This window comes from Rhinatrema bivittatum, chromosome 3 (assembly GCF_901001135.1).
Source record: "Rhinatrema bivittatum chromosome 3, aRhiBiv1.1, whole genome shotgun sequence".
NCBI lineage: Eukaryota > Metazoa > Chordata > Amphibia > Gymnophiona > Rhinatrematidae > Rhinatrema > Rhinatrema bivittatum.
The window spans coordinates 72,185,666-72,200,053 of record NC_042617.1 but is presented as its reverse complement, the minus strand read 5'-3'; the positions used below and the strand labels follow the sequence as shown (position 1 = coordinate 72,200,053).

The 14,388-nt window shown below is 43.1% G+C and overlaps 1 protein-coding gene across 2 annotated transcripts in view; it reads right to left on the bottom strand.

Moving 5' to 3' along the window:
• The window catches only part of EPAS1 (endothelial PAS domain protein 1), a 278,305-nt gene that overhangs the window by 181,424 nt on the left and 82,493 nt on the right, over positions 1–14,388 (bottom strand). Inside the window, exon 1 of one of the 2 annotated variants that reach the window (XM_029593350.1) lies at positions 14,288–14,349. The exons of the other annotated variant lie outside the window; for it this stretch is intronic. Within the exon in view, the coding sequence (XP_029449210.1) occupies positions 14,288–14,334 (47 nt within the window). The 5' untranslated portion in view covers positions 14,335–14,349. Of the gene's footprint in view, positions 1–14,287; positions 14,350–14,388 lie in introns of those variants that run through there. 2 annotated transcript variants of the gene reach the window in all.

The following is a 14,388-nucleotide window of genomic DNA, read 5'->3' as shown; positions in this document are numbered from 1 at the left end:
CCTAGACGGACCTATACAAAATGCACCCCCCCACACACTCCATTCCACAGACACAGTTAAGAGTTATGCATTTATATTTTACATGAAAATTATCAAAGTACAGTATTCTGAGGTAAAAATATCACATACATTATATTTACATGCACTGCTATGCTGCCAACCAGAAATCCCTGCAAAAAAGACACTAGGAACCCATATGGTATTAGGCCTATTGTGATGTGTGTTGGGTGTGGGCCTGACCCTCTGAAAGACCAAATACATTAATACACTTCCTATTAGGAGAATGCCTCACCTCAGTCACACATACAGGACATAAACAGACCCTCACCAAATACAGAATAGAGCAACCATAAAGCAGAAATACAAATGCACAGACAAAAACTGAACTGGAAACCATAAGAAGCCACACAACGCATTGCAACAATGAAAAAACAGAACCATCACCATTCCTCAAACATCAAACAATAAAATCAAGAAATAAAATAAATGCATAATCATAATACTGAAAACATACTATTTCAAAAAAACCGATGAATAAAAAAATCAAATAATTAAAAACTCATATACAAGTTTTTTTTTAAAGTCCCAAACATCAATACAATATTTCGAAACAGCAGACACAGTAAATAACACCTGAAAAATAAAGCTAAAAAGGATTTAAAAAATTCACACTCTTCATACCTGGGAACTTTTGATTTCCAGTCACCCTGGGATTGTTGTAGATTAAGTGGGAGTGGTGAGCACAAACTTTCTCCTCTCTTTCTTATATTTACACACACACATACAGAAGCTCATACACACATATGCTCCCTCTTAGACAAACCCACAAGTGTCTCAAGCTCTTCTTTGGTTGGGATCTATCAGCAACCCCAGGCCCTCATCTTTATTTCTGCTGCTGGCAGGTTGGAATCCACCTGCACCCCCCATTTTCTTTCACTCTCACACACACACACACACACACACACATACACCCATCTAGACAAGCTCCCATTTACAGGCACACACACACACACACATACCCCAAGCAGGCTCCCATTCATATCCACCCAAATCCCAGGTAGGCTCCCATTTTCACACACACCCACACCCTGCTCATCCCAGGAAGGCTCCCATTCATGCATCTTGCCACACACACATACACACACCCCAGGCAGGCTCCCATTCATACTCACACCTATCCGAGGCAGCCTCCCATTCATATACACACATCCATCCCAGGCAGCCTCCCATTCACACACACACACACACACACACACACACACACACACAGACCCCCATCCCAGGCAGCCTCCCTTACACACCCATCCATCACAGGCAGTCTCCCATTCAAACACCCAATCATTCCAGGCAGCCTCCCATATACACACACTCCCACCCTTCACAGGCAGTCTCCCATTCACACAACCACCCACTCATCACAGGCAACCTCCCATTCAGACACACATACTCATCACAGGCAGCCTCCCATTCACTCACACACACATACCGACCAGGCAGTCAGGGTCCATGGGTCATTCCTCTTCCGCTGCTGCTGCAAGTATCTTCCTTTGTGGAGAAAAGCCGTTCTGCAGCTCCTCTTCCTGTGCTGGCACCGTGGTAATTCAAGACTCACGGTGCTAGCACTTCCTGCATTTTTACCTCATGAGAATACAGGAAATTCTAGCACCACAAGTATTCAGTACCGTGGGGCCAGCACTGGAGGAGGAGCTGCCAAATGGGCTTCCTTTGCTGTGGCCTCCTGCTTCTGCTGCTGGTGGGATCGGGTCCACTGGCAGCACCACGGACTTCCTTCTACCACCAGTATCGGGTCCACCGGCGGCAACATGGACCTCTCCCTGCTCCCAACACCACCCCACTGGGTGTGCCGCCCTGTGCAATTGCACGGTTTGCACACCTGGTGGCGCCGGGCCCAGGTAATGGACCCATGCATTTAAAGAAGAAATTAGAGTGGTATACTCATCTTCGTCAACAGGATTCTAGACAAAGGGGCCTTGCTACAGTATCTTTATCTACAGTTAAAGAGCCAGGATATGTGATAGGGTATTTTCACTAGCTACTCTCTTATTATGGAATAAACTTCTAGTAGATTTTAGACAAAACAAAATGATCTCCATTTTTGCAAGCTGGTAAAGGCCTGTTTGTTTTCATAAAGGTGGTTTCCATTTTATGATTTTATAGATAACCTGTGGTCTAGGCATGTGCTGTGCTGGTTTAATTCTAGTTGGCTCTATGTGATTTGTATTATTTATTATTTTGTTTCTTGTTTATGTTTTGTGATATTATTTTTATTACTTTCATAGTACTGTTTGTTGGTTTTAATATTGTCTTTTGTATTTTGTTTTCAGTTTTATATATTTCTTTCCTTTATTATTCTTTTCACTTTTAAACATCACTTTGAGAGTTCTGATTATGGTTCGAAAAGTGGTTTAGAAATGTTTGTTAGAAATGACTGTGTATGTTTTATTGCAAGCTGCCATGATCTGTGGAGTGTGCGGCTAAGAAATGCTTTTAAATAAACAAAATAAATAAAAGCAGAAAGGTGGGAGGCATACAAGATTTTTGGCAGATTTTGAAAAGGTTTGGCTTAGGCCTGGTGAAACAAACTTCTGCTGCTGAGCTTTTCTCCTTATGAACTGCTTTTCTTTTGGATTCTTGGACATCCCCAAAGGAAGACAGGTGGCTTCCAAGATTCTCCTAAGGCATTATGAAGGGCCTAAGGGCTTCTTGGACATTGTCAAAGCATTATAGAGGGGATAGGAGAACTTTCAGACATATCCAAAGCCTTATGAAGGGGATAAGAACCACTTAGTTGCCCCCGAGACAATATGTAGAGGATAGTGTGCTTCTTGGACATTCCCAGGCTTTGAGGAGGGGATAAGGTGCTTCTTGGATGTCCCAAGCATTATAGAGGAGCAGATGACCTCTTAGTTGCTCCAAAGTATCATGGAGAAGATATTTAAAGTGACAGCTGGGCATAGGTGCAAAGGCATACATGAGTAAACAAATTATACAAGTAAACATTTAAATTCTTCACCATATTTATAAGTAGTAGTCCATTTAGCTAACAGTAATATGGATAATTTGTCCAACACAGTTAACTGTACAATGTTATTACTACAGCCCTATTAGTTTCTATCCACTGGATATTACAATAATTAAATTCTATCCAGAATATCACTGACCTTTAGTTCAATGCACTAGAAGGAATCAGCAGTTCTTCAATGACCCCAGTCACTTGATGAAGGTCTGCTTAATTGTCGTATCAATCCGTAAACAAGCATTTCAGAAAACGTTTATCAGATGAACAGTGGGTTCTGCCAAAAGTCATTTGTGGGCAGCATGCACTTTTCCACGTAAAAGTTACCATGCCGACAGCTAAAGTATTATTATTATTATTTTTTAATTTTATCTTTATTAATTTAAACAAATTTTACAAAGGATTATCACTTTGTACAGAAACATAAGAAACAATAATTTTCATCTTACAACTTTCACAGTTATATTTGAAAAAGAATAATAATATCCATTAACTTGACCTCAAATATGAATGTAGGGGGGTTTATTACCAGGACATATGAGGAGATAATCTAGCTAAAGTATTATTACAATGCTGTGGAAATATTAAGCAATTTTTTTCAGGTCTTTAATTTTTTCAGCAATCATGACTTCAGTAGTTTGTTAAAGCAGCCACGTTTATTCATCAGTGGTGAGGTCATTGTTATCGGTGACCATGAGGTTTTAAAGTAGTTGTTTCTCATTTACTGTACGATCATTTCTGGGGCATTTACAAGTCACCAGATCCCAGGACCGTGCTCAAGATCTGCGATTAGCAATCCATGCTTCTAAGCAGGAGAACCAGGTCAAAACCCACGCAGCTACTGCTCCTCTACCCCTCAGGAAGATGGGATTTGTGACTGGATACGACTCAAAGCTCCTGGGGTGGAGGAAAGAGTTTAGGCTTATAACTGCTCTTAAAGAGAATATTCTCCATGGCACTTGGGAAGGAGAACAGCTTCTGTGCAGAGAAGTGGATGAGAAAGAAGAAATGTGAACTCTGGGGTTGACGTGAAACTTTCCTATATCCGAGCATATAGTTTAACTTCTAAGGTCGGGTGAATATTTTTGCTCAAGAGGGAAGAGGCATATTTTTGCTCAAGGATCAAGAGGGAAGAGGCATGTGTGTCTATGATTCCAAAGTGGTGCCTCGCTTTGGACATCCAACCAATATTACACAGAATCTGGCTCTCTTTGGGACTGAAAGAAAACGCAGTGCCAGACAGCATATGGAACAGAGGATGGGAACCTGACAAGGAATCAAATAAGTTACAAAAAGAGAGAAGCCATGGATGGGAAGAAGTACAAATCTCAAAATATGTATAGAATATTTGTGGTTTAGTGTAAATATGTAAAACAAACAAAAAATGAATGTGCAGTTCCATAAAATTTACAGCAATACTAAACATCTGGGCTAGTTGAACCAGAATAGTGGTTCCAGAGGCTGTACCTCAATTCACAGTTTCAGGTAGTACATGCTCAAAATGTTAAAAGATATTATTTCAAAGGATGGGCATTCGGGAAAACTATCTGAAATGAAATTTCCTATTTCATTTCAGATAGATTTCAAAATGGAACGAGTTAAATTGTAATGAAATTCTGTCAGAATCTCATTTCGTTTTAAAAACCTATTAAAATAAAAGTCACCAGTCGGGCCTAGGCTGAGACCCAAAGCAGGAGTTCCAGGCCTACACCAAGTGCGACTCTGGCACCTCGTCCTGAAACCTGGGCATAGGCCACAACCTGACAAAGGGGTCCTGGCTTACACCTGAGCACCCCGCTGGGGTTTCAGCCTAGGCCTTGGCCGCATGCCGGGGCCTAGGCAGAGAACTGAGCAAATGCCCAGGCAATTTCGTGACAACTCTCCCAATACTTACCAAAGCCAATGCCGCATCCTGGTCCAGTCCCTGTGCAGAGGCCTCTGCCCAGTCCCGGGCCTGATGCTGGGACCTGGCTTGGAGGCTGGGTCCCAATGCCTGGGCCTCAGCCAAGGCTAGGGCCTAACACCGGGGCCTCAGCCTGGATTCAGGCTTGTTGCTGGGTCCCAACCCCAAAGTTTCAGCATGAACACAGACCAGATGCCGGGGTCCAGCCCAGAAGCCAGGTATCAATTCCTGGGCCCAGCCCAATGCTGTAGCATGGCCCAGAGGAAAGGTCCCAATGCTGGGACTTCTTCCCGGTCCCAGGCATGATGCTGGGGCCTGGCTAGGAGGCTGGGTCCCAATATCTAGGCTTCAGCCTACGCCAGGTCCAACACTGTGGCCTCAGAATGGACCAAGGCCTGATGCTAGGTCCCGATGCCTGGGCCTGGGCCCAGGCCCAGGCCTAACCCCAGAGCCCAACCTAAAAGCCAGGTCCAGGTCAGGCCCAGGCCCAGAGCCCAGGCCTCAGAATTCCTCTTCAGCATCTTCTTTCTTGGCTCTTCTTCACCAACTGACATCATCTGCTAGGGTCATTGTGCCTTAACTCCGACATAATGACCCCAGCAAATAACATCAGTTGGCGAAGAAGAGCTGGCATGCGCAACCTACTCCTGCCTGGAGGCAGACGCAACTTATGGAATAAAGGTTACGGGGGGTTTAGGTAGGGCTGGGGGCGGAAGGAAAGTTCCCTCCGAGGCCGCTCCAATTTCGGAGCGGCTTCGGAGGGAACAGGGAAAGCCATGGGGGCTCCCCTAGGGCTCGGCGCATGCAAAGTGTGCACCCCCTTGCATGCGTCGACCCTGGATTTTATAACATGGGCGCTGCTGCGCGCGCATGTTATAAAATTGGGCGTAGATTTGTGCTGGCCGGGTTGCGCGTACAAATCTACGCCCGCGCGTAGGTATTAAAATCCAGCCCATTGAGTATGGAGATAATGAAATTGCTTCTTGGTTACTAGGACTTGATACAGTATGTAACACAACTGGCCCTATTTCATCATGATGAGGCCCCGTTTCCTAAAAAGCTGTATGCTTGTATTTTCTCAGCTGCAACATGCAATATAACTAATAAACACAAAAATGTGACAGCAAATAAAGACTGCATGCTATATGTAGTCTGCACATTTTGTCTTTTTGCTGCAATACCACAGACAATAAAGAACCTTTTAAATCTATTTAATGTAAAAACAAACATTACAACAAACTTTTCTTCTTATGTCTTTATCAATATTTGTCTCATCTAAAGAAACACTTGAATAGAAACACAGAACATGATGGTAGATAAAGATCATATAGGCCATCAACGTCTCTCCCTTAGCTATACAATCCTGTCTTCTCTTTCAGAGAACCTCTGTTTTATTGAACTCCGACACAGTCCTTGTCCCCACCACCTCCACTGGGAGGCTGTTCCATGCAGCCACTACCCTTTCTGTAAAGAAATATTTCCTAAGATTACTCTTGATTTTAGACTTTTACCCTCATCTCATTACTCCTAATTATAGAGCCTCCGTTCCGTTGAGAGACCTGACTCCTGTGCATTCAATCCCAGGGGGTATTTAAATGTCTCCCTTTCCCACCTTTCCTCCAAGATATACATGTTTTTATCTTTCAGTTTGCCCTCATATGCTTTATGATGAAGACAGTAGCTGCCCCTTTGTCTGACTCCATCTGGTTTATATCATTTTGAAAGTGTAGTTTCCAGAATTGTACAAGGTACCCCCAATGAGATCTCACCAGTCTTATAAAGAGACAATATCTCTTCTTTTTTCCTTCTAGTTATTCCTCCCCTATGAACCAAAAGGTTCTTCCTGCTTTTGCTGTTGCCTTGTCTGGCCAGAATAAGATCATCAGATATCAATCCCACGCCCCACTCTTGTTTTGGGTACAGATGAACTTCACTCCTTGTACTGTATCACTCCCTTGGGTTTCTACAACCTAAGGCCTCCATTAAATGTTAGCTGCCAAATTCTCAAATTTCTCAAGCTTTACTAGATCCCTCATCAAATTTTCCACACCTGCCAGGTGTCTACCCTGTTGCAAACCTTGGTATCATCTGCAAAAAGGCAATTAGACTTCCACAATATTGCTTACAAAAATGTTGAACTGGACTGAGGATACCTGTAGCATACCACTGGTAATCCCCCCTTTCCTCGGAGTAAACTCCATTTACCATTACCCTCCCACTTAACCAGTTTCTAACTCAGTCATTCACTTTAGGGTCCATACCTAAAGCTCTCAGTTTGTTCATAAGCTGCTTATGTGGAATCATGTCAAAGACCTTGCTGAAATTCAAGTATACTATATCTAGCACTCTCCCCAATTTAATTCTCTAGTAATCCAAAAAATTAATTAGATTCATCTGACAAGACCCACCTTCAGTAAAACCATGCTGCCTCAGATCCTGTAACCCACTGTATTTCAAAAACTGCACTATCCGATGTTTTAGCAGAGATTACTCACCATCGATGTCAGACTAACCAGCCTTGTAGATCATAGCATTCTCATTACTTCCACTTTTGTGAAGAGGAACCACATCTCCCTATCTACAGTCCTTTGGAACCACTCCCGACTCCAAAGAAGCACTGAAAAGGTCACACAGCAAAGCTCCCAGAACTTCCATAAGTTCTTGGGATGTATCTCGTATAGTCCCATTGCTTTATCTACATTTACTTTTGCTAGCTGCGTGCGAACAGACTTCTGAAAATTTTTTGAGGTCTATCTCGCCTCCATTCCTAATTGTAGCAATTTTCTTGGGTCCTATACCACACTCTTCCTCCACTGTCAACACCGACCATAAATATTTGTTAAGCAGTTCTACTTTCTCCTTGTCAGACTCGACCAGTACAAGAATGTTAGGCACTCTAGGTGAACCTTCTGCCTTGCGCCCTCACCCCCCCTTGCCCCGGCTCCAGCCCCAACCTCATTCACTAAGACGCCACTCTTGGCCCGTCAAGTGTTTCCTTTCTCGGCCACGAACAGGATGGGCACTGCTCACACCAGCCAATTCTGTGCTTCTCTGGGCCACAAGCAGGATGGGTGCCGCTCGCGGCCCGTCGAGTCTCTACTCTTGGCCGCGAGTGGGATAGGCTCTGCTTGTGCCCCCACATGGCTGCTCTTCGCCAGCCCCTAATGGTTGACGCCTTAGGCAACAGACCTGGTTCACCTAATGGGACTCAATGGCCCTGGTCAGACTGTACTTATTCCTTCCCTTCTCCTCTGGGTTTTACAATCCCACTTTCACATTTTCTCCTGTCTAAAAAAATTCTTGTTCCACTGTTTTACTGTATTAGCTATTTCTTTTATTTGCGCCTTCACTTTCCTGACTTCTTTCCCAGTTTTTCTTAGCTTTTCCAGATATTGTTGCTTGTCTTCCTCTTTTTGCAATCTCTTGTAATTTATACAGGTGTGCAGGGAACCTCCCAAGGCCTCCTTCCCTTCCTCCCACCCACCCGGAAAAATACCGGGGCCATGATCACCCGTGGCCCCCATTTACCCAGTCCAGTGGGAACTGCCGGCGAGGCCTAGGCCCAGGCCAAATCCTCGGTCTTGCGTAGAACAAGGATGCAGTAGGTTACTGTGACCTTGGCCTCAACCTAGGCTGGAGTCCCAGGCCCAGGTTCAATGCCGCAGGCTATGATCTACAGAGGCCGGTTCCAGATGCCTGGGCTTTGGACTAAGCTGGAGCCCAGGCCCAGGCCGACACTGTGGCCTGGCCCAGAGGCCGGGTCCAGATGCCAAGGCCTTGACCTAGACCCTGGCCCAATGCGGGGGCTAGGCCCGAAAGCCAGGTCTTGAAGCCAATGCCATATATCAAAAATAGCACAATCTGCTGGGTGAATGCTCCAGAGTAAATAACCGTAAGGAAAACCAAAAATGTAGATGCCAAAAGTCTTTTCTAAAATTTTATTGAGTGGAGACATATAAAATCAAATGCTCAAATTAATTGCCCGACTCAGGCCAAGTTTCGCCACTTTTTCTTGTGGCTGCCTCAGGGGACTTTTCAGATTGAAATGCCCTTATAATATCTTAAGTTTTACCTTAGACGCTTCTACTTAACCTAGCTTTTTTCACCAATTTAATGGTAAATTTTAAAAGCCCGGCAGGTGCCAAAGCCGGGAAATACATGCAGAAGTCGGGCCGGTGCGCGCCACGCGGATTTTAAAAGGTGCTCACATAAGCGCGTATCTACTGGTATGAGCACAACATTTTTTTTCATGAAAAAAGGGTTGCATGCAGGTGTTGTCTGGGTGGGGCACGGGCGTTCCAGGATTTATGAATGAAACCAGCGTGTAAATACTTATGCGCCCAAGTGCGCATCAGGGTCCCCTTACCACATAACTTTACTTCTACTATGGATGGTGTGTAAGTCCTAAAACAAAAAAAACTAGGCTAGTCAGCAGGGTTTTATGGGTAGGGGCTAACAGGGAAAAAGGAAGGCTAATTAACTAGGGGGGTTAGGCAGTCTTATCCTTTACCTGGATGAACTTGGAGAAACTGGTAACTGCATTGGCTAGCATGTCTACTAAGATGCTCCACTTACGCAGTAGAGGCGGCATCTGTGCGTGTTCATGCAAAATTGTGCGCACATGTACACACATACAGACTATTTTATACCATGTGTGCATATTCGCACTTATGTTATAATATGGTTGTGTCCTTTGGCACGAGCAGGCATACGTGTACATGTGCGTCTGCACGACTGTTTCCACGTTAGTGTCCCTATGATTAAAGGTACACCCCCATCTTAAAGTTCATTTTGCTTAAGTCTAGGACTACCACTGGCTAAGTGGCTATGCTCTAATACTAAACCACACCAATGCAAGGATCAGTGGATAACACCAGAAATACTCTCCTCATTTGTAGGCACCAGGTCCAGTTTTACCCTCTCAGAGTTGCCCGGAAATTTCTCCCTTTAGAGAACCCAGGATCTCCGTCTTTCAAGCTGATGCTGCAGCCGGGATGTCCCAATCAACATCCAGCAGACTGAAATCACCAAGCAATAGTACCCTCCTTTTCATAGCAACTCTGTGAATGACTTCAACTAAATCTCTGTTTTTGCCTGTGAAAGAAGTCTGAGTATCATATTTTATTTATTTATTTAATGCTTTTCTATACTGACATTCATGACACATGTCATTATCATATCGGTTTACATCGAACAAGGGAAATACACATTAACTTAAATGTAGCCAGGGGGCTACTGATAGAGATATGAGAGGAGGTGAGTTAAATGAACAAGGGTTACCGGAACCTTGGAGGGTGGAAGAGAGCGAGGAGCGAAGGAACAGAGAGTAGAAGTATCTATATAAATGGATGTTCCATTCCCTCTTTCCAGATATACCCAAAGTATCTTTTCTTAGCTTGTAAGCCCTGCAGTTCTGTTGCTTTAATATAATTTTTAACATATAGTGCCACTCCTCCTCACTTTCTTCCTCTCCTATCCTTTTTGAATAGACTACAGCCTGGTATAACCTCATTCCAGTCATGGTTGTCTTTGCACCACGTTTCCATGACTGCCACTATATCCAAGCCAGCCTCTTCCTTGACTGCATCTAGATCTGGGATTTTATTCCCTATAATGTGGTGCTACAGAAGAATTTTGACAATTAGCTGAAAGGACTTGATTTCAAATGACTGGGTGCATGAAGCAATGGGAGTTGGAAAATTCTTGACAGAAGATCTGGTCAATAGCAAAATAAGGTTTACTGGTCATGCACTCACAGATTCTGGTGGTAAACTATCTAATTCAGTACAAGAAGTATTAGAGAGAGCAAAAGAGAGCAGAAACGGAGAACAATCTGGGAGGAAGACACCAAAAAATGGTCAAGATTTGGAAACATGGGTGAAGCAAAGAGTGGTGCATAGAGAAAGCTGACACATTTAGAAAGTAAATACAATGTTAGCACAAAGAAAGGTTCTGGACAGAACAGAAAAAAAGCATATGAACCACAAAAAAAAATAAAGGATTATAGAAGTCTATTGTCTTGAGTGCAGTGTTTCAAACCTTGCTTATGCAATTTCAATATTTTAGGCAAATATGTATATTGTTCTTTCTTTTTAATCAAGATAAAAATTCAAAGTCACTAACAACATTAACAGAGGTATCAATGCAAAACAAGGAGGTTCTTCAATGGTATTCCTGCTGATACGAGGGATATCTCTTGCTTCAGTCTTAACGGGTTGCATTGTATTGATAGTGGATGCTGGAATAATTTACAGGTCTTTCCTGGCATGGGAGAACTACAAAGACTCTTCACTGCTAGTCACACTATTTCTAACTGAAGACTTTTTTTGAGTCAATAAAAAAGTTACTTTAGAACAGTACTCTTGCTTAAGAGGTGCACAGCAAACCTAGTGCTAGTTATAGTTACTGTTTAGCATTTATACTATTTTGCATCTAAAACTAACTTTATTGCAATCTTTTCTAGAAGGGGGAAAAATATTTAGAAAACTTGGCCACCAGTCAAAATGTTTAGGAGTCTGGGAAAAATAATTTTTCCCATATAATTTACCTTCTTTCTTTCTTTTGCTTTTTTACTTTTTGTTGTTTGATCTAATTTTTTTTGTGTGTTTCTTTTTATGTATTTTGCTTTTTGTTTATTTTTTTTCCCTTTTTCACTCTTCTTTGTTCTCTGTTCTATACATCCTGGAGGAAAGGAGGAGCAGAGGTGATATGATACAGACTTTCAGATACTTGAAAGGTTTTAATGATCCAAAGATAACGACAAACATTTTCCGTTGGAAGAAAATCAGCAGAACCAGGGGTCATGATTTAAAACTCCAGGGAGGAAGACTCAGAACCAATGTCAGGAAGTATTTCTTCACGGAGAGGGTGGTGGATGCCTGGAATGACCTTCCGGAGGAGGTGGTGAAGACCAATACAGTAAAGGACTTCAAAGGGGCGTGGGATAAACACTATGGATCCATAAAGTCTCGAGGATGTGAATGAAGAAAAGAGGCATGGGGGTGGCTTGCGGGAATGACGGCTACTACCCGGTAACAATACCCTTATTCAATAAACATACACACAGTTAATGCGACTCCAACATTGTTCTAAGCTTCAGCGGCAATGAGGAAATATGGAAAAAAGGATTTGCATTCACAAAAAAGCTGGGAGTAGCTTGCTTGTTACGGCGGTTACTATCCCAAACCAAATAAGCCTGATACTTCACTTTCAATGCATATCCAGCATAGCTCTCTGCTTCAACGGCAGGGGAGAAAGTTTGACACTTCACGCATATCCAGCCTAGCCCTTTGCTTTAATGGCAGGGGAGCAAGACTGATACTTCACTTTCAATGCAAAGCCAGCATAGCTCTCTGCTTCAACGGCAGGGGGGAATGAAGAAAGGTGGATCTATATTCAGGTAACAACCAACAAGGACTGAATTACATAGTCTGGATAAACAGATAAGCATGGGTGTAGCTTGCTTATTGCGGTGGTTAATACCCCTAACTAATTAAGCTATTTCACTTAGATGCAGTTCCAACACTGCTCTCTACATTAATGGCAGGGGTGGAAGGGAAATAGAATAAAAAAGGTTACTAAGAGCCAAGAGAAACAGATAAGTATGTGAGAAAAAAAAAGTGCGAAAGCTTGCTGGGCAGACTGGATGGGCCATTTGGTCTTCTTCTGCCGTCATTTCTATGTTTCTATTCATTTATGAACTGCATTAGGGCAATAACTTTAGTTATTGACTGACTATGGTAGTAGGGCAACAACATGAGTTATTGATTCATTAGCCCAAAGTAAATCAGTGAAAAACATGCATATTGCCCTAGTGCAGCGTTAGGATTAGAAAAATCAGGCCCAATACACAGCCAAAAATAATGAGCTACATCACATGCAAATACATGCAAAGCAGCAAAGTGAAATATGTGGTATGCGCTAAACAGTAGAAGCTGCATTATTCTCAGAAAGTTAACTACACCTCTGCAAGAATGGTTAGCTTGATAGTAGGCATGATTTTAAAGGGCCTGCAGAGAAGCAACGCAGTGTCAGGGGTCAACAGCTGCTATTTTGAAAAATGGTGCTAGCAGGGCAGGAGCAAGTGAGAATCACTCCTGCCCTCACTTGACCACCAGGGGCCTTCAGATGCATTTCTCTGAGGCTCACTGGAGTGGGTTCCCCAAGGTGGGAGGACATTAACTGTAACTTTAGTGAAGGGCTTGAGGGGGGGGGGGGGGTTGTTAGATTTCTAAGGGCTGGGTGTGGATCCGGGTGGGGGGGGGGGGTGCTGCTTTTCGACCACTACCCCACCAGTGACTTGCACCCCATAGGTGGAGGTGATATTTTTATCAGGCCATGGACCCTTTAAATAGTGATGGCCCAGGAATGGGGGGCCGCCATCTGACATGGCAGAAACGTGCAACACTCCTGGCATGGCAATTTGCCAAAAATTACCACAATATTTACTAAACTGCAGTACTTGAGTACCATGGTATAGTAAATCATGCACTAATTTTCCAGTGGTAAAATGGCACTGAATTACGCTTTCTTATTGCTGCTTAGTAAATAGGCTTCTATATAATAAAAGAGTTTCAAAAAACCTAATCCTTAAGTCCTTCTGATAGGGACCATATTAAGGTCCTTCTGAGAGGGACCATATTTGGCTTTCAGGATATCCAGGTTATGCAAATTTGCCTGTTCTTGGATTAGATGTATGCAAACATATCTTATGAAGATTTGTTGCAGAAATCTTGAAAACCAAATATGTTTACAGCATTAAAGAACTGGCATTTGCCATCCCTGCATTACAACAAATGATGAAATTTTCAGGAATAGGTTTATTCAGATTTGGGAACCCTGTGCCTTGGGCCTCAGCAAATGGTCGGGCTCACCCTCACTGACTGGGGGCTGCTCTGGGCCTCTGTGGTGACTCCTTTTCTTGGCCCAGCAGCAAGGGCTGACCTAGTGCCTCAGTGGCAGGCCCAGAGAGCCAACATTTTAGGTGCCAGTGTATTTTCCACCCTTGTTTTTTGATTTTCTTGGTTTGTTAAATTCCAGAAGAATATCTTTTTGCTAAAGGTTTCAGTAGTGCAGGAAATTGATGCCTGCAATGCAATTGCTTACTTGAATCATCCTGATATGACCTCTCTTACCACACTCATTCATATCAGACTACAACACAACTGGAATTTTGCCCAATAGTTTTCATTCCCTTCTCTACAGTCATACAAAAACAATATAGAACCAGTGGCTTTGTGCTTATTAATAAGCTATGGGTAATCAAGCATCATCAAACTTTTAAAACATGAAATTTTAGCAGACCTCAACTTGACATTATTCAGATTAGAGAGGAAAAAATGCCATACCTACTAAAGAAGCTAAGGCCGAAGTCATTTTCCCCCTTGTCTTTCATCACACGCAGATCGTAACCTTGAGCCTTCCTCCTTCTTGCCCATGTAGACTCATG